This window comes from Pundamilia nyererei, unplaced genomic scaffold (assembly GCF_000239375.1).
Source record: "Pundamilia nyererei isolate P.nyererei 1_Seehausen unplaced genomic scaffold, PunNye1.0 scaffold00002, whole genome shotgun sequence".
NCBI lineage: Eukaryota > Metazoa > Chordata > Actinopteri > Cichliformes > Cichlidae > Pundamilia > Pundamilia nyererei.
Window position 1 is genome coordinate 8,028,164 of NW_005187403.1, and position 19,902 is coordinate 8,048,065.

The 19,902-nt window shown below is 41.2% G+C and overlaps 1 protein-coding gene across 6 annotated transcripts in view; it reads right to left on the minus strand.

The window, feature by feature from the left end:
• sema4d (sema domain, immunoglobulin domain (Ig), transmembrane domain (TM) and short cytoplasmic domain, (semaphorin) 4D) overlaps window positions 1-19,902 on the minus strand; it is a 41,616-nt gene that overhangs the window by 9,629 nt on the left and 12,085 nt on the right. For 4 of the 6 annotated variants that reach the window (XM_005720392.2, XM_005720391.2, XM_005720387.2 and 1 more), the window contains exons 3-8: window positions 3,656-3,789; window positions 1,200-1,345; window positions 1,039-1,101; window positions 668-766; window positions 471-564; window positions 197-313 (exon numbers count right to left, since the gene is read on the minus strand). In XM_005720392.2, the coding sequence (XP_005720449.1) occupies window positions 197-313; window positions 471-564; window positions 668-766; window positions 1,039-1,101; window positions 1,200-1,345; window positions 3,656-3,789 (653 nt within the window). Of the gene's footprint in view, window positions 1-196; window positions 314-470; window positions 565-667; window positions 767-1,038; window positions 1,102-1,199; window positions 1,346-3,655; window positions 3,790-7,280; window positions 7,317-15,093; window positions 15,153-19,902 lie in introns of those variants that run through there. The other 2 variants (XM_005720389.2, XM_005720390.1) reach the window with 2 other exon arrangements.

Genomic DNA, 19,902 nt, shown 5'->3' on the forward strand with positions numbered 1-19,902 from the left:
TACATATGTGAAAGTGATGCTGCAACAACAGGTCAATAAACTGCAGCAAAGAAAGGATTAGATCAATCCAGATCCATTAACATGAGTCAGTGGCACTCGGGGGACATTTCTACAAGATGTTTTCTCAACCTTCAAAACACATTTTTAAAAGCTATTCTCCCAACAGCCTGACAATCGTTTAGTTCAGTCAACTCACCATTAAGCCATGATGTGGAGTACTCTGTCCTCAGCAGAGACTCGGTTGGGGAGTATCTGGATATAATCGGTTCACTGCCTAAGAAATTATAAGCTGTCCCCGAGTACAGCACTCCATCTGATAGGAAAACAGAGAATAAAACATCAGAAAATTATTTTCCTTCTCTAAAAAAACCCAAAACAAAACAAAGGGGATTGTTATGAATTTCACTGCAGCCATAACCAAAATAAGCACTTTATGAAATGAGATGAGAGAAGAGCTGGCCTCAACTCACCAGCCATGACAGTAGTAAAGCTTTGCGAGGGGTCAAAGGAGCACTTCCCTCTGCCGTCCTCGGGTTTACCGTGAAGTGAGAAGTTGCCAAAGTACTGAAAGAGGAGATTACTTATGAGATGAGGCGGCGGTGTTAATAAGTGAGTTTAAACAGTGAAGTACGGCGTCTGGGTAAAGAGCGGTTGAAAATTAACCTACCAAGTAATCACACTGAGGCTGAAAGGCGTGTGTGCCGCAGACATACAGCCGCGTGTCATCTACTGCTTGGAGCACTCGAATGTAGTTTAGACACTCCCTCTGAAAGGAGAGGGAACAAAACAAAAGGAGAATTATGACCTTGTGGTTACAGTTCGCCCGTCTAGACTTAATGTTAGACATTTTCAAAATTAAATTACATAACTTCAGTTATTTAATTTTGTCTTTTTCTTTGTCATCAGAGTATACATTTTTGAACCGTCACCAAACCAGTGTTTGGGAGGTCACACTGATCTTCGGTTGCCAAATTCTAATCAGACGGACAGAGCAGCATCCATGCATGCATCCCAGCATGTAAGAGCTGTTAAACTAACCTCTTTTGATTTTCCTTTCAGCGTGCACATATTCATAGATTTTTCTGTAACTGGCCACTGAACCTTAAACAAACAGGAATAAAGTAAAAAAATATTATAATCCAGATTATTTAAAACATCCCTCCACATGCATTACCATGAATCTTTTAAGATTTAACTACCTTCTTGTTTCTGACGCTCACATTCTTCTTGCTGAGCTCAAAGATGGCCTCCCTTGCTCCCACATACAGCGCATCCCTTTCTTCACTCAGCAGTAATGTGGAGTAGTTGAAGATGCCCGGCTCTGAAAACTCCATCAGATCTAAATCTAGCAGAAAAAAGAAAAAAATCATCATAAACCATTTTTTTTACTCAATAACATCTGTATTTAACTGTAGTCAGAATTTAATTTACAGCTGATATGGCTGATATGTTGAAATGAGCATGTGTACAGTAGAACTAGCTGCTTTGAGATATGGACCCACGCACAGGCAAATAAATATTAACCAAGCCACAACAGTTTCAGCTTTCACATTCAGTCACAAGGGACAAAGTGCTAATACCCACTGTACACTGCTCTGTTTAAATTAGTGACTAGTAGGTGAACACGGTCGAGCATTAAGTAGCTGAAGAGCGAGACGTTTCTTTGAAGGTGGAGCTAAACGGAGATCAAATGGACTTTTACTCATCGTGGACCCAGACACACGACTTTAGGTACATTGTTGCTGGACATTATCATTCTCTAAAACTGTCAGCGTTGTGTTTATGGTGTTTCTGTGGCCAAAAACACTTAAAAACAGCTTTAAGCTTCACTGCAATAAGCTCCTTATTTTGATTCTTGGGCTCTACTACAGTAGCTTTGCATGACTCACAGTGCAAACTAATCTTCGTTCAGTTTAAACTGTATTAGTGGAGCCTTTCAGTTCATCAACTATCTGAAACAAGTCACTTTAAGCTCCTCCTTCTTTAGGCCAATTTTCTTCAGATTGGCTGCCCAATTAGAACAGCATGTGGCTGGCACTGCTGTGCTCACAGCCAGAACTGGTCATATTAAGCACAGATGAGATCCAAGAGAATAAAATCCTATGTGAAACCAAGCATTCATGAAGCAGTAAGTGAATAAAGCTCACTACATTTTTTACTTTATTTTATGATTCCCAAAATTTTAGAACTAGGCCAGGTCGCACACCCAGGCTTGTGTAGCTGTACTGAGCGAGGTTGTTTTCTCCCCGTCCTAATAGCTGAGAGGTTTGCTGGATGAGGACCTGGAACAAAACAGTGCGCTGTCTATTTGCAGTTTATGCATCAGAAGGTGTTCAATAAACCAAACGTTTCAGACCCGGTTTTGAGAGATACTCGAAACCGTGTGAAACTAAGGTGAAACTAAGATAACAAATACTGGAAACATTGGAAAGTCCGGTTGCTCTTTATTGCGTCATTGGCTGTTTTTGTGCACAGCTGTGCATTCTTTAGCCAGCTGAGTGAAACTAGGTTTGCAGGAATAATCGGGAATTATATGCATCCACACACACAGGAGAATAAGGCAACACACTTTAATACACTTTAAAGGGACTCAAGTGTACACATGTAAGCAGGAACATTAACCAATGACAGATAATGAGGCCAGCAGAACACTATTTTCTGTGCTGTAACCGACCAAGTTGCATCAGTTCAGTCAGCAACGACAAGTGAGGCTAACAAAAGGTTTTAAAAAGGATGAAAGGAAGGATCCATGGATGTATGTATGGGCATTCTAGCTGGAGATACTGGCAAGACAAGTCCCTTGTATCTTGAAAAAAGGCCAAAACAAAAAGGGAAGTCAAATTTTCTGTTACAGAGTCATCAGGACACATCAGCGTTTACAGTGTGGTCAAAAAAGCCCCAGACCACCTCGTAAGCAATTTTTGTGATCGCATTTCAGTGCATCCCTACAGCCGCTTAGCACTTATAATCACATCTTAGAGTCACACTTTTGTGCATCTCTGGGTACTCTGCATTAACATTATATAAATGAAAACTCTCATTACACTTTGCGTTGTGATTGATGGGAAAACCTGGGGGGAAGAGTTTGTGTTTGGATGGTTGTGCCAGGTGCAAGTGGGCTCAGGTTGCAGGTGCCAGGTCATAAACACTGCCACCATGAAAGCAAATACCCTCACTGACTGACTGAAACAGTGACTGTGACCCAGCGAATTGAGAAACATGGTTAAAGGGTGAGCCGCACTTGTTCTCTTGCAGAGACAGAGTTACTTGAAGCTATTTCTGTAAACGGCAGCTTGCAAACAGCTTCTGCCTGACACACACACACACACACACACACACACACACACACACACACACACACACACACACACACACACACACAAAAAGGGATCCAACTTGAGGGTCTGTGGTGAGGTTGTCTCAAGGTAAAATTAGGCGACAGGTGTTGACGTCTTTGCTTCACAGTAGATTGCTAAGCTATAACAGAGCTGTGATATATTAGAAAGTAATACAGAGAGTGCAGTTTGAGTTCACCAAGCACTGAAGTGAATGATCTTTATCACGTATTCGTGTTTCAGACTAACAAGCATTATATTCTTACATTCTCTGATTCTATCATAATAACCAGCCAGCGGCATGTTATTTCACGCCTTACCTTGATGTCTCCAGGAAGTGCGAGGCACACCGTGGGGCCCGTGTGTGGAAACCTCCAGGAGCAGCCCCAGAAACACCCCCAGCACGCCAAAGCCCATATTAGACTCTGATAACTTTGGAACTGTGAAGTTTCCTCTGCAGGGACACACAAAGACAGCGAGTAAAGCCACGCGCAAAAACCCGTTCTGACAAAGCATTTCATCACATGCCACAGACAGATCGTATCAAGCAGCACAGATGCTAAAAGGGAACAGGTGTCAACTCTAGTTCCCTCCCGCTAAGCTAGCAGGGTTCATCCTCACACACAACACAAGCACACAAACAAATCAGAAATCAAAAATCAACTTTGACAAAATGATTCGATCACTTGTTGGCAAATAGTTGCAGCACTTGAAAGACTTTTTTGTGCGGTTAAATAAAGAAGAACAACAAATGTGAAGTTGAATGAGCTATCAGAGGAGTCAGTGAGGAGGAGACAGAATGAAGAGGCTGCACACGATCTAATATGACTTACAGTAACAGAAAAGTTTGTTGTTGTCGTTTTAAAAATAAGCACAAAACCACAGACACACACACCCTATCCGGAAGATTAAGGAAGAATGCAGTGTGAGATTTGGTGTGAATTACAGTTTGACATTTTCATTTGTTGTTGTGCGCAGACGGACGTGCCATCCTGCACCGCGTTATTGTTGAAGACTCAGACAGGTGTATCCGCTTGCCTCGGGCGATGATGATGATGAGGAGGAGGAGGACGACAATGACCAGACTGATGACAGCATTCCTGGCAGCTACCAGCTCTTATCAGATCCGGATGTTCTTTTCCATTTGTCAATTTGGAGATCGCTGTGATCAGTCTTCCTCCTAACAGCTCAGGCCTGCTGCTTTCACCTCAGGATGAGCCTGATAAAGCCTCCATTAAGCTGCTCTGTGTGCCATTTACGTAAATGTAAACGTCTCCAGGCCTGTCTCAGGTGGCTGACACTGTCACATGACATAAAGCCAAACAAATCATATTTTTGTGTGCAGCTCTGAGCTTTGAAAGTCACACATTGCCGCCGCTTCTCTTCCTTGAAATGCTGTGTCATGTTAGCATAACGAATAATACTCTGGTGTGTTCAGTCTTTTTGTTGGGATTCTTCCTTCAAATCTGAAATGGTTAATATCCTACAGTTCAACAAACCCACATTTCAAAGTTGGCAGTTTTAGGTCAGCAGCAAAGCTGGGGTAAAAAAGCAAAGCTTTAAAGCTTAAGTAAAATATTAAAATAAATCTCTAAATCTGTTCTCAATCCTGCTTGTAAAACACGCAGCGATTGCCAAATTTACTGCTCTGCAGGGGACAAAACGAAAAAAAAAAAAGCAAGATTTGAGGTCAATATTATGACTGCCAACCAAACTCTTTCTGACATGAACGGAAGCTGGTTTACCTGATTTTATTTTATAAATATTAACACGGAAACAACATTACCTCTCAAAGTGATTAACGGACATAATGCAATTGCAAAGCTCAAGCACCGGAGCCCTGTTGGCGGTTGGGCGCGTGCAACTCGCTTTGTCTCACTCATTTAACCCTTCTTTTACATAATTGGAGCAGACTGCTTACTGAGGCCTGCATTCCCTGTGTTATGTTCAACTAAAGCCAGTATTGTTGTAGTAAACAGGAAGCAGGTGGGTCAGGTGCTTTGCACAGTCGTCTCCTACGGAAGCGTATTGATCACAAAGCCGGTTTTTCTGGTTTGCACAACGGCACGATGAATGAAGTGGAAGCACCCATACAACACCGCAACAAACAAACCAAAACCAAAATAAAAAAAACGGGTGGAGTAGTCACGCATGGAATGCGATTAAGGGTTATCAGATGCCTCGTAAGATAAGGATTAAATTTCAGGTGAATACCCACAAGGCGCCACTTTGAGCAAAATGTGCATAAATGTTTTATTGGGTCGTTTGTCCTCATTTTAGACCTTTTAATTAAAATGATAGAACATCGTTTAAGCTCAAAGAACAGATAAATCACTGTCAACTACCTTTTAATGACCTACAAGCACCATTATGTCACATTCAACTCAAATATAGGTTAGTAATTAGTTATTCGGGGGAGGGGGTGATGCATCATACAGCAGCACATACAGCCAATCAATGGAGCCCACCCCCAGCTGCAGAAAAAGAGGCAGGATAATAACTGATTATTGATTTGGTTTTAAATGAGAACAAATGGCCCCAGAGGCCATGGCCCTCTTAATAATAGGTCCCCCCCCGGGGGGAAGGTTTCCACCAACCTAATCTGGCAAAGATGGAATTCCATCCCGGCTTCAGGCATAGCCATGGACTCCACTCTGCTAAAGAGGGGGTCAAATACACAAGGACCTATTGTTTACTGAAGATGAGAGTAGCCTCCACTCTACTCCCACTCCACCACCCCCATCACATCCACATCATCACTGCAGAGCAGCCAACAATGAACAGTGAGAGAGAGAGACATCACTTCTCCCTCTCATCCCAGTCTTCTACAGCCTTGCCAATGTCTAAATGCCAGGGCAGCTTACCCACGAGGAAAGCCCAGAGCCAAACTAGTGTTTTCAAAGATCACACAAGCTCAGGAGCTCTGGATGCATCCCATTAAGATAACACAAACTGCTGGATGAGCGCAGCTGAGACTGTCTATGTTCGACCAAAAAGGACGGACATAACAACAGTGTGAAAGGACGAGATAACAATGCTTAATCTATGCTGAAGACCCCAGGCACGCTGAATTTTTGGTTTTTGTGCCTTTGAAAGATATCCTCTCATACCAAATTCCATAAATGAAAGCCTCCAAATACGTTCAATGCTCCATCTGTGCATTCCCGATGCCGCCCATCACTATTCCGAGTCAAAGGCAAAGTTTAAGCTTCAAAACCCTCTGAGAGTCAGTGTTACAGTAGCAGAAAGCGCATACTGGCAGCTACTCTCTCCTGCTTTGAGATTTAGAGGAGTGGCCATACTGGCCGGGGATATTTAAGACGGTTACCATGCTGGCAAGTCTCTTTGAGGCCTTTGTGTTCCCCTCTCAGCTCCTTTGGCTGGGCAGGGAGGTTGACACCTGCTTGGGGCCTTGGGGTTCCCAGCACTGTGCTGTTAAATGGGCACTAATATTGGCAGGCGGCCCACTGAGAACAGAGAGGCAGAAACAGAAGCTGAGCATATTCTGCAGTGTGAACTTTGAATGTCTGAGCAAAAGTAAAAGGAGAAGAAATAACAAATTAAAGTCAGTTTAAATGAAAGTAAAATGTATGTTTGCACTTCTTTTAAAGGACCAAAGATGTGTAATCTTATTTAGCTGATTTATTCTGTTTCTTATTTTGCTTAACCCAATCACTTGAGGAAAACAAGCTGCAAGTTTTTGTTTTTTAATTTGTGTGTTTAAAGTGAACATTTTTAAAAACTGCAGTTCCTCAAAGAGCCACTCGAACACTGCTGCAGTAGTGAGTCAATCTCTATACACTCCAATGTTAAAGTAGTCAACATTTTTTGTCTGTAGAGCAACTTTTTGCATTGACAAAAAGTAATGCATGTAGACGTCCGCTATCAATGGGTATGTTAACAGAAGAAAATTTTTTTACTGCCATAGTTTTGTGAGTTACTCACTCAGTGATTGTGAGCGATAGATTCTGTTGTGATCCGTGTCTGAGGTGGAGCTGAGTCAGCAAAGACCCCGACTCATCCTTCGTGATCGATTTGGAAGAACAGGCTGACATCTAACTCTCTAATGAAACGGTAGGCCGACTTGTCACGTAGCCACACATGGCAGCTTTGCCACTTGCCGCTTCATTTCCAATGCAGAGAGTGCAGACAAGAGGCTCCGCATCCTGTGAGCAGAGAGTGGGGCAAAGATTCAGAGCGCAGTCGAGGGTGACGTGAGGGAATTGGACATTCAGTGCCTGCCAACAGCTCCAACTCCTCACTTCTTTTTCCCCTCTTTGCTGGATCTATTTCCATGCACTCACCCATCATCAGCATCAATGCACAGAGATGCTCTTCTTCCTTTGCCGCAGGACATCAAGAGCCTGCAACTCATTTTTTTCTGCTCCGTTTGATGCCATTACACCAATGTGCCTAACCACGCACAAAAACTGTGTAATGGGAAATGTGCTCTAAGTAGCTCATTTTGTGGGGAGAATGTCTTTTTTCAGGATTCAGTATAACGCCCCATCTCACAACAGTAAAGAATCCTTCCAATAATTTCCGGACCCAGAACACTTCTAGCACGGGCCAATCTCCAACTCCAATACTCAAAAAGCTGTGGACTCCAGTCCACAACTTTTCGAGTAATGCCACTAACAGACAGTGAAACAAACAGAACAAACCAATCACAAACCCTTCTTGGCAGACGTAATCAGCAGAACCATCTGTACAGTATCCACCCAGCTGTGGGAATAATGATAACGCAGCACTAAGAGTGCATGATAACGAGGCAGCTTTGCACAGGGCTTGCTAATAGACCTGCCCTATCATTTTATGTCATCTAGCAACAATGGGATGATCGTAGAAGAGAAGTTATTGTGCATTGTTGGGAGGATGACCTCATTAAAGCAATGGGTGATGTCTTCAACAAGTCACAGTTCTCACAATTTGCATTCCAATCTTTCGTCATTTTTTAGATTAAACCGCATCGGTGACCTATCAGCTCACCACGCATTATCCTTCACATATTATTGCACATGAAATGACTAATGTGACCTTGACCTTAAGCTTGAGCGAAGAACCATTAAATTATCACTGCGTGCAAGTTTGATTAAAGTCTGATCAATACTGCAGGAGAAGTAGTGAGTCTTTAAACCTCTTTTTTTGGTTCCAGCAAGAAAAATGTAAAAAATTGTTTCTCTTCTTCTCCTCTTTCAAAACCATCTGGTTTTCTTTATGGCCGAGGTATAACTTCAGCTGTATGTTGTCGTGCTATTGTGAAACATATTTGTATTTAAAAAAAATAAAAAATAAGCCAGAGGTCTTGTATTTGAAACAAAATACAGAGACCACAGAGGATGACACACTGATGGGGACAGACGTCTGCTTCAATGTCATTTACAGATTAAAAGGAGTTTAGCAATAGATGTGGCAGAAACACGAGCTTGCTCACATGCACACATGATAATGCCATCCGTAGGCATTAAATTGCTCCTATTAAACCTGACAGGGACCGTGGGGCCCATCTTAAAATACTGCCAGCTGTATCTGAGTTTTGGGTTGCGTGAGCTTCGCAGGCTGATGAACCGATTTTGACATTCTGAGATGGCCAAGGCTTTACAGACACGCTACTGGCTCCAGCTGACTATTACGCTTCGATCAGATGATCAAAGATATATTCTGTCCCCTGTTTTATGTTTTCCCCACACTAATGGGAGTCATCTTAAAAGACTACAGCACTGATTCAGCATTACAGGGCTATAACAATCTTATTAAAGATGCTTTCCTTGTAAAACATCTTGCGCTTTAAATATATGGACTGTTTTTTACTGAATTTATATATGGACATTTAAACTAAATAAACTAGAGTTTATTTACTCTGGTGCAAATCGGTTGATGAGCTTGTTAACTTGCATCTTTTTTCCCTGAACTGGTTTCCACGTGAACCAAAATGAGTCACTACCAATCACGTGAAAGCATTCAGTCTGCTTATTGGCCATATTGGCCAGCTAAATTTGCAGCCAACACCATGTACTCGTGTCACATCAAGATTAGATCAAGGCTGAACTGCTCTGGAGTTTGTTTGGAAACAAAGATGACCTCCAAAGGGTATCGGTTGTTTTGGTCTACTGAGTGCAATTATCAAGGTCAAATCAAAGGGTAAAAAACAAATCAAGGTAACAGTTAATACAGGTTTGCACTTGTTTGTTTACTCGGGTCTGAATCAGTTGAGGAGTTTGTAAAGTTGTACCTTTTCCCTGTGATATGGTTTCTTTTCACACAGAGAAAAATTTCCAAGCGAACCAAAAGTGTCACTATGAATTACATGAGTACATCCAATCCATTAACTGGCCAGATGTGTCTGGGGCGGCAGCAACAGAAGTGCAATTAATACACAAAGACGGTGTTCTGGACTACTGGAAAACATGGAGAATGTCCATTATTTCACAGCTAGTTGCTAGCCTATAATGACCTTTGCACACCTACTCTTTTCTATTAATTTGAAAAGTTGAAATAACAATTCACGTAATGTCAGGATCTCCATTTTAATTATGCTGCATTTGTAATGTGGTTTCATGTTTGTGGGCTTTCATGAACATTTCCTGATTCCATTTTTATTTTTTATTCAGGGAACTAAGGTGTGTGATTTCAATTAACTGAAACAGAACTCCTATAATTTGTCACATTGTATCCGGTCGTTAAGTCTGACGTCACTAGCCGTGTCTGGGCCTAAACTTCGCTGCAGGTCCATATATCAAACGATCCCTGTGGCATTACTGAGAGTTGAAAAACTGTCTAAAGTCTTTCATCTTTAATAAAATGATCAGCGTTCTGCTCTACCAGGTGTAACAATTGAGTTTAACATCCAGGCATCCATGAAAACGGAATTTATGACATTTAACGGAGTTAGAAGTTAGCAGGAAGTTAGCTCGCTAGCTTCTATCTAAATACAATATAGCATGTCCTGACTGCGGGGTTTTGGAAACAAATTAAAACGTACAGCTCTGTTATTACTTCCAACATAAATGAAGACAGAAAACTAAACAGCAGTGACGTTTGTAGGGTTACTGAAGTTGGGCTAGCTGGTATATAATGATGCGCTACGTGACCGCTAGCGACACAGCTATGCTAGCATAATATAAACAAGCTAACTTTTTTTACACTCAATAAAAGTTAACGTGAGTGTTCTCGTGGTCAGGAACAAATGTAATCGCATGGCAGGATGCTGTAAAAGGACCAAACTTCAGCCAGGAGAACAACTGAGATAATCCATCCACATATGAGGTTAGTCATTCATATACTGCTGCATGGGCTGGGCTGTAGTTACATCCTAAGGTTTTAAAAACTGAGCTTAAATAAATGATTAGTGGTAATAAAAGCCGAGGGAGGTCAGCAGTGATCACTGACTGTTTTAGAAGTTTTTGGAGATTAAATAGAAGAAAATACATAACATTAAACATGTTAACAACACAAAAGCCATATTAAACGCAGACTACTTTAGACCCGGAAGTAGGATTCGTCACGTCATCACTGAACAACCGGATTAAGTTAATATGAGTGATCCTTTATGTTTATAGTTATTACTCAAAGTTAACCCAGCTGTTGTAGCTCACTCCTATAAGCTTGCCTTATTTTTCTGAATTAATTAAACTTTATTAATTTAGTGTATCCAGTATCCATTTTACCAATAATTCAACTTGAACTGCTGGTTCTCAAGCTAAGATTTGTGCTTGTCAAAGTGAACAGTCAGACATGTATGAAGTATTGCTCCACCAATCCTGCAAACAGACTTTGATGTGATTAACTTGGATGCGATTTGCTTAACTTTTCAGGATAAATCAGCACAGCAGTTCAAGCTGTAGTTATGGTTCAAGCCATCTGGATTTCACTGAGGATTGACTTCAGCCTACAGCTCAGACTTACAAAGCCACCTAGTAAAAGCCCCATTAATTTAACAAAGTCCTCTGAAAGCCAGTGAACAGCTGTACGACCTCTGCGGCACAGCTGACTATTGGTCATATGGGAGAAAAAAATCATCTTAAAACTGCAACAGATGATACAATAGTCACTCTACATTATCCATGGTGATCTCACTGGGATGTGCTGGGGGAGGGGGGGGGGCGCTTTAAGATCAAGGATTATCAGCAGGATGCATCAGCAGGGTTCACTATATCCATTTACATTAAGACTGAATGTTGACAAAGTGTACACGGTCCTCATTTCTGACCAAAAACAGGCTAAAAACCCATAATTTCTGGGTTTCATTTAGTTAAACAAGGTAGAATTAAATTCTAGGTAAACCATCGATGACAACCCAAATGTCTAAATTGAGGAAAAGAGCTTGTGTGAAGGCAACACTATACAGGGGACGCAAAATGGAAACCCTCCTATATAATTACTAGTTGTAGGGCCCCTGTTGAGCTAGCCTGTCGACCTAAAGTGGCCACAGCAAAGGCAAATGAGGGGTCAGGTCCAGTAAAGGGTATATTTAGTCTGCCGATGGCAAGCTTTTTAAAAACAACACGCCCTTTCCCTAAGTCACATGGCTCTGGAAAAACTTCCCTATAAACATACAGGCAAGTGAAGTAAGCTAACTAGAGGAACAAGGATTACTGTGTGGTGTTCTCTGTCCAAGTACTGAATGTGCCTCTGTAGTCTAACATGAAAACATAATCACCAGGCTCTTTTTCTTTTAATTAAAAGGAGGGGAAAAGTGGAGGAGTTTTACTATTGACATCTGTACTGGCAAAAAGAAAAAGGAACTTCTGGTGATCACCAAGAGAATATATTACAAATCTGAAATTTGCTGTTTTTTGTCATTATTTACAAGTGTTCAGAGTTTGTTTTTTTAATACAGCAATGGTAATATTATTGGTACACAGTGCAAAATGCCAAACTATTAAGAAATGCTAAGTGCTGCATTGAGAATCCATCTAATTTTTTAAGTGTTGCCACTCTGTCTGAGGTGAATAACTTCAATCTATAATATAGTTTGGGGTCACACAGAAGCCACCACTCGCAGTAAAATCATAAACCTTTCACTTGATGTAATTTCCTTGAGGCTGCTGTGATGGGGCACATACTGTGAGACTATTTTGGGAAGCCCAGCTGAAGGTCCCAAGCTCGTGAATGGTAGTTGCATTGGTTGTAGTTTAAAAGAAACAAACAAAAAAAACCACCTTTTTAAAACAGCAACAGCAAAGGGCAGGTGACTTCAGCACCCAGAGTGGGATACTTCTCTGCAGCTGGATTTTAAATCAGCTAATGGTAGCCAACATTTTAATGACTTTTTCTGTTAAGTGGTTAAAGAGTGCAATAAGGTAAATCCAAAACAAACAAACAATCTTCCAAATTGCAGCTTCCCACCAGTCAAGGAACATTCAAAATTAGCTGTAAACATCACTGAAACCTTGCTATATTTTCTCCGATCCTTTCCGCCTTTAAAGAGGACCCCTTTCTCTTCTGCCTCTCTCTCAAAGCACTCTTCAACAGGCACTGATTTCACGGTGGTAATTTTGGCCCGGCATAGACAAAACCCTCCTTTGGAGTGCTGTGTGAAAACTCATCCCATCGCCCACAGGATGCCACAACACTAACAGTGTGTCCTCCTGAACTTGGCAAACCAGTACATAAAACACTAATTTCACCGTTTCCTTCGCAGCACTCGGAGAGGGATAAACACAGAGCCAAGAGAAAAACTTCAAACTCCTCTCACACCAATTTCTCGTGATCTGGCCTACAGAATTAGGTCAAGTGTTCACTTCTCACAAGTGGCGCATACACAGTTTACAGTGAAAGTAGCAGATTAAAAATAAATCCAATACAAAAGGTCCATTTGTCACCAGCTGACTTTAATTATAACAAATGTTTAAATATTCAACCGACCGCCATACGCCCCCTGGCCTTATGCACACTGTAGATAGGACAACAGTCACATGATAAAACTATCTAAAGTATACATATAACATAATAACTGAAATAACAATAATAAATAAATGTATAAAAGAAACATGAACAAGAGGAGCCTACAGAGCTCATTTTGGAAAAGCACAGTGTGTTTGGCACAACAGTGCATTCAGATCATAATTCTGATAGCAAAAAGCTGCCGACCAGGACAGGATTTAAGAAACAACACCCCCCACAAAAACGAATGTTTTCACCAGCCAAAATGGATTGTAACGCTACAAATTCGATAATAGATCACAGCTGATTTAAAACTAGCTCTACAGGAATAAACTACCATTTTAATGCATGTCTTTGGTGAGCGGAACATTTGTCAACACTTTGCTAATCAGTCCTATTTCTGTTAAGCACTTTTGGTGTTGATCACAACAGCTGAAAGAGGTGCGGGCTGATGGCTGCGGCTGGAAACTGCATTATGTTGATAGGCCTCGAGCTGCTGAGGGGGAAAAGCAAACATCCCACAGGTGTTCGGATTCTTTTCATAATCGAGTGTGGCTGAGCGACGCATCCTGTACTGACAGTTTGCTGGGAGCGAGGCTCCTGTGACTTCACTCCATGCTGCCAGCTGATGTTTTCAGACTTTATCTCGTCAGGCCTCCCTACCTGGAACGCTAACTTTATGTATTTTGTGTACGTTTTAGAGCCGAGATGAAATTGCGGCGATTGTGGTTCAAACATTCACTCTCACATTTAGCAGTTTCTTAAGGGAAGTGGTTTTCAAACAGTCTGTCGAGTCTGCAACCACTGCAGGTGGAGCAGGGACGAGCAGAACGAACGAACACCGAGTGAGGAATTTTTCAAGAGAAAGAAACATTTAATTTCATGAAAATTAAAAAGAAAAAAAATGAACTACTTCTTTTTAGCTTTGGTCCCAGATTATAAATGAACACGTTTTAGCTCAAACAATTACTTACGGGTCTGTAAGTAACAAAAGAAGAGTTTATTCTTGCTTTACTGGTTTTGAGACGAGAGAAAAAGACGCTATGGCTACTAATTTTAGTATACCTGCATCTTCTATCCCATTTGGTGATTCTGCTGCTCTTGCAAACCGTAACCCCACAAGCTCAACACAGCTTTGAAAGTTGCTTAGAAAAGTAGTGAAGCTGGGCACGCTAGCATTTAAACATGCAGAGCACCAAAACAACACTTCTGCTCTCCTGTTCAAGTTTCAGAAAGTTGATAAAAAGACGCCACCCTCCAAACGCTTTCAGGTGCCAAGTTTCTGTCCATCTTCAGCCACCCGGACACCACTTTGGCATATGGAGAAATTCAAAGCTTGACAGACCTGCCGTGCCTAGTTACGGTAGCTAAGCTGTGACTGGACAATTGCTGTCTGGGGGGGCCTGAGTAAAGCCAGAGTGAAAAGCTAGTTGCATGTATACACAATACCCGTCACTACATGCATCATTAGATAACAGTAATTAAGGCAACACAGACCGATAACTTGCTTCCAAGCAGACGCAGAACAGAAGAATCACGACTGGAAAAGCAAAGAAACACCGAATCTCATAGAGGAAAGCACAAGGGAATGATGGGTGGGGGAAAAAAGGAAGTTGCAAAAACAAAAGGATTCAAATCAGAATCAGGCTGTCCAAGTGAGATCATGCAAGGGAAACGCACACACACACACACACACACACACACACACACCAAAAAACAGTAAAGCCCCAAAGTGGTTACAGGGGAAGGGGGTTGGAGAAGGTTGGAGAAGCATGCAGCATTCGTGTTGAAGCCTGCAAGCCAGCGAGCAGTGCAGTGTTGGTCTGCACAGCAAACAGGGAGGGGAAGGAGGGAGAGGAGTTGAGTTTCTGACCTGTGAATCCTTAAAGGATGCGACGCTCTTCCTCCGGAGAGAATTATAAAATTCTCAAGCTAGGGAGGGGGGGAAGAAGACAGAGAGATCAGACATGACATTCATGTAGTGTGTGAGAGCCTACAAGAGGAAGAAGGTTCAATGTGGCTAGGTCTTCTTTTTTTTTTTAGACCATGGTGACACAGATATAGTGATGATTCAATGCAAACCATGTTGTATATTCAGAATGACAGTAAATAACATTTATAGAAAGATGAAGCAATAGCCGCACACACACACACACGTACACGTACACACACGTACACACACGTACACGTACACACACACACACACACACACACACACACACACACGGTAGATAATCATTTTTTAAAAAGACAAAACAATTATATAACAACTTAAATATCCACAAAGACTGTATTATCATGGTGATATCATATTAGAACCAATAGTGAGCGGCCAGTTATGACCATTAACCTCAGCTAAGGTTCCACTTCCTTTCCAGCCTTGCATGTCAAACAACCACATGTAAATAAAGAAGTATTTGCTCTTCCACACTGAATTTTATTTGCTTTGTGTGTGCTAATCTCATGAGGGATCCGTCACGGCCAAGCCTCAAAACCTTATAACTTCTGTTCTGCATAATTTCTAAAGAATCATCACTTTAATAAAACGACAAAAATGTTTAATTCTGCATCAGACAAAACGCTAAATTAAATCTGTTCCTTTAATTTCATAAGTTTTAGTAAAGAAATTTAAGTCCACAGCTTTCAGGCTGTATTTTGCCAAAGCAGTGCTTTGAGGTAAATGCTACAATGCCATACAATGACAATGGCCATTTTCTTAGCTTAGCATGCTAACACTGAACTGTAAAGCTTAGTAGAGGCTCTTGGGAATGGTATTAATTCTGTGAATTAAAGAAAGACAGAGGTTCACAGTTAAAACACCTTAATCTGACAATAAATGTGTACAGGACTGTGCAAAAGTCTTGAGCCACCCTTGTTTTATGTTTGTTTGTTTTTTTAAATTTTCCTTCCAAGAAGCCAGATTTTGTCTTTGATTGATTGATTTTGTCTTCGGGCACTGGCTGCTTTTTCCCCTCATTTTCAGACGAGTCCTTGTATCGCAGCACTTTCAAGGAATGTTTTTTGTTTGTTAAGCCACTTAACACTGACCTCTGAATCACTCAAGCATAAAAAAGGCACCTAACTCAAAGAACCAGTGTTGTCTCTACACATGACAATTTAGGAATCTTCAGGCACTTTGTTACCAGCAGCCTGTTACAAAAAGCACATCATCCTCAGTTAGAGCTGAGAAAAATGCCAAAGACGAGGTACTTTTCTTGGTGTGCAACCTTTGAACGAATCTGAGGAAACTGAACAAGCAAGAAGTGACAGGCCTCAAAGCTTCACACATAAAAATAAAAAAATAAAGTCACACTATCTACAGCAGATGAACAGTATCTGAAAGCCACGTCCTTAAGAAATAGGAAAAAAAATCCAGCAAAGAACAGTTTGTGGAAGAGCTTTGGAATATCCTTCCAGAAACCTGGGGAATTGTTCCTGAAGAAAGTTAAAAGAAACTTGAAGAAAGCTTGCCTAATCTGTTTTACTAGAATATATTAAAACATGAGTGCCTTAAGACTTTTGCACAGTACATTAAATAGAATTCTAGGAGCAGTAAATGTACCCTAAAGGTCAACCTTTTGGTTATGCTTCACTGTCTACTTCGTGAACTTCTTATTAAAAGCTAAATTCTTAACCCATCTGCTTCCTCTGGACTGCGTAGCTGTTTGCTGTGCTGCCACTCAGTGCATCAGATTGTTTCAAACGTTACTAAAATCCTGGTCAGTACTTTAGAAAGTACATCAAGTATCCTCTAAACCACTAGAAAGAACAGTCAAAGTAGCAAACAGTGAAACTCCACAGTTGAAAGAACTGTAGAAAAGTATTCATGAGGAAAAACCCTGAGCTGATATTTTTTAAAGAGCTTTTGAAGTTTCGCACAGTCTCAGCCCTGGTGTTGTGCTTCACTAACGAAACATAAAGATAACACAGACATTAGGGAATAATATGCAGCCAGGTGGAAAATTATTTCCCTTTTATTTTTTAGTGCATAAAAATAAAAATTTTTAGTCTAAAGAATGAAAGTATAAATCTTCTTATTGTCCCTGAAACAGATGGGTGGGCCTCCATTCACAACACTTTCCAGTCGGTTCCCTCGCACCGCTTCTCTGAGCAAAATGAAAACAGGCTGAATTAATTCTTCCTACACGAGTAGACCAGCTTTATTCACACAGTCCTCTAAACTCGGCTTAGAGTTTCACTTGCTTTGACTAGAGTTCAATATGTGCCTCTGGGTCAGTTTCAACAGGTTCTTAAAAAGAATCAAATTTCTCTTCAGAAAAAAAACGCAAGAAAATATCGACAACACAACAAGGGGAAAAAAAGACTAAAGCTGAATGGACATTGTTGCTGGAGAAGTCCCAAACTATCTCAGAACAAGGAGATAAATGTTCCCCTCGAATAAATCCAGGTCAGCTAAATCAACCCAAATATGCAGATTCATTAGCATTTGCCTGGTAAGCTACTATAATGGAGGCCCCCTACACTACTGTATAAAAGAATAATCTGATTATGTTAAGCAGTGACGACTACAAGCATGGCTAGTTCTCTGATCGCATAAATAAAGCCTTAGATTTGCACGAGCATTGCCAACATATTATCGCTCTTTCTGGGTTTGATATTTGTTAAAGAGGAGACCACAGTATTCTGCAATGGGGTGGGATAGGTCGGGCAAAATTTAGTCTGCTTGACACATTTTTTTCCTCAAGTAGAAATTTCTCTCCTCTTCTTCCACTCTTAACTAATTTTCACTACGAGACCACCAAACAGAAAAAAGCTTGTATACAAACGAGCGCTGCATCGTCTCCCTGACTCTCTGACAGCATCAATGGAGAACTGGGAATAGATGACAGACGCAAGATTGATGAGCCGAAGGCCAAAGGGTGCATCCCCCTCGACATCTTCAGGAAGCGCTTTGACTTGGCTTTCCTCTGCTCCCACAAAACCCTGTGACAGCTGATACAAAGTTTTTAAACCGTGCACCCACAAACCTCAATGACACAACTGACACCACGCCTTCACATGTCTCAATTCAGGATGTTGAGACTGGGCGCAAGCTGAGCCAGTGCCCCGAAACATGCCCTTGGTGACACAGCGGTCTGGAGAACGGACAGAGAGGAAATGGAAATGTCAGGGTTTTTAAATTGATGAGTGGACTTGACTCTTTGAATTTAGACATTTTCAGTCCCACTCCCACTGGTGTATAAAAAAATAATAATCATACACTTAGCCATGCAGTCTATCTTTACAAACATTTGTGAAAGAAAAGGTAGTTGTCAAGAGCTCAACAGACTTGAGCGCGATACTGTAATGGGATCCCATCATCGCAACAAGTCAGTTTGCAAAATTTCTTCCCTTCCAGTTATTACACAATCAACTGTTATTACACAATCAACTGTTATTACACAATCAACTGTTATTACACAATCAACTGTTATTACACAATCAACTGTCTGTGGAAGAATTTCAAAAGCCATGAATTGTCAGATTGTGCAAAAGATACAGAATGAGGTTTGCCAAGTGTGTAAAAACTGCCCGTGCTCTGTTAGACTCATTAACATTGGCAAAAAATCTGTGCACCGGGATCTTCATGCAATGGCTTTCTATGGCTGAGCAGCTCCTGTAGGTGTAATGTGGCCCAGTAGCTTTTTTTCTCCCCCCACATAGTGCATGTGTCATAAAAGTTTAAACTGGCAAGAAGTTCAACGAGTAAAAGGTTCAAGCCAAACCCAAAGTTGTATTTTAAGTATCTCAGATGTCTATGGCATGCCTTATCAGCTTTGGTTCCCATTCATAAAAGTACACAGTAACTCTCCAGTCATGCAAGTGGCTTTTGGTGAGTCATCAAACAAAGTTTATTAGGTTACACACAGGTTTGGCACAAAGCTACTCTGAATAGCTCCTTTCCACATGCTAACATATTTCCCAAAGTAAAAATGCTTATTTCGAGCAGTTTGGTATGTTTTTCTGCTAACATTTGCAATTACCACAAAGTGCAGCTGATGGAAGTGTTATTAGTTTTGAAGTATGTGATAAATCCAACTGGTGGGCAAAAAGGAAAAATGAAGGGATCATTAAATTGGCAACTGTTCATCCTGAAAAGGAAACAAATTTCTGCGCAAATTTATTGTCAGTTCATCCCACAGTTGTTGAAACAATTTCCTCAAACCCACAAATGTCACCCTGGAGGGAAGGTCTGGCCATTTTTTAAGTCATCAGGATTCATCTTCTGAACTTCATCGAATTGTGCACAAACTCCCACAAGCAAAGACCAGTATTATCCCCTGTTTTATTCAGGTGGCTGGAGGAAACTAGAAAACATTTAATAATAAATATCCAATAAAGAAGTCAAATTGCAGAGTGGTGTGCCCTTAAATATCTTTACTCACAAGGCTGCAACATTTAGCACATTTCTGGTGCCACTGTGGTTTTTACTGTAAGCAGCCATTAAGCATATAACCAGCTTGCATCCTCACTCCCCTGAGACTGACATGATTACACACATGGGGCCTAGACACAGATAAGCAAAGCGCATAAATAGACACCACACTGTCAATGTGCATGTGTCAACCTCGTGCACATGCACACTGTGCAGCTACCATTACTGTCCATCTATAAACATCCCAAGTTTCTGACAAGGCTGTCAGCAAACACCACCACAGGTGGGGGATGGAAGGAAAATGGT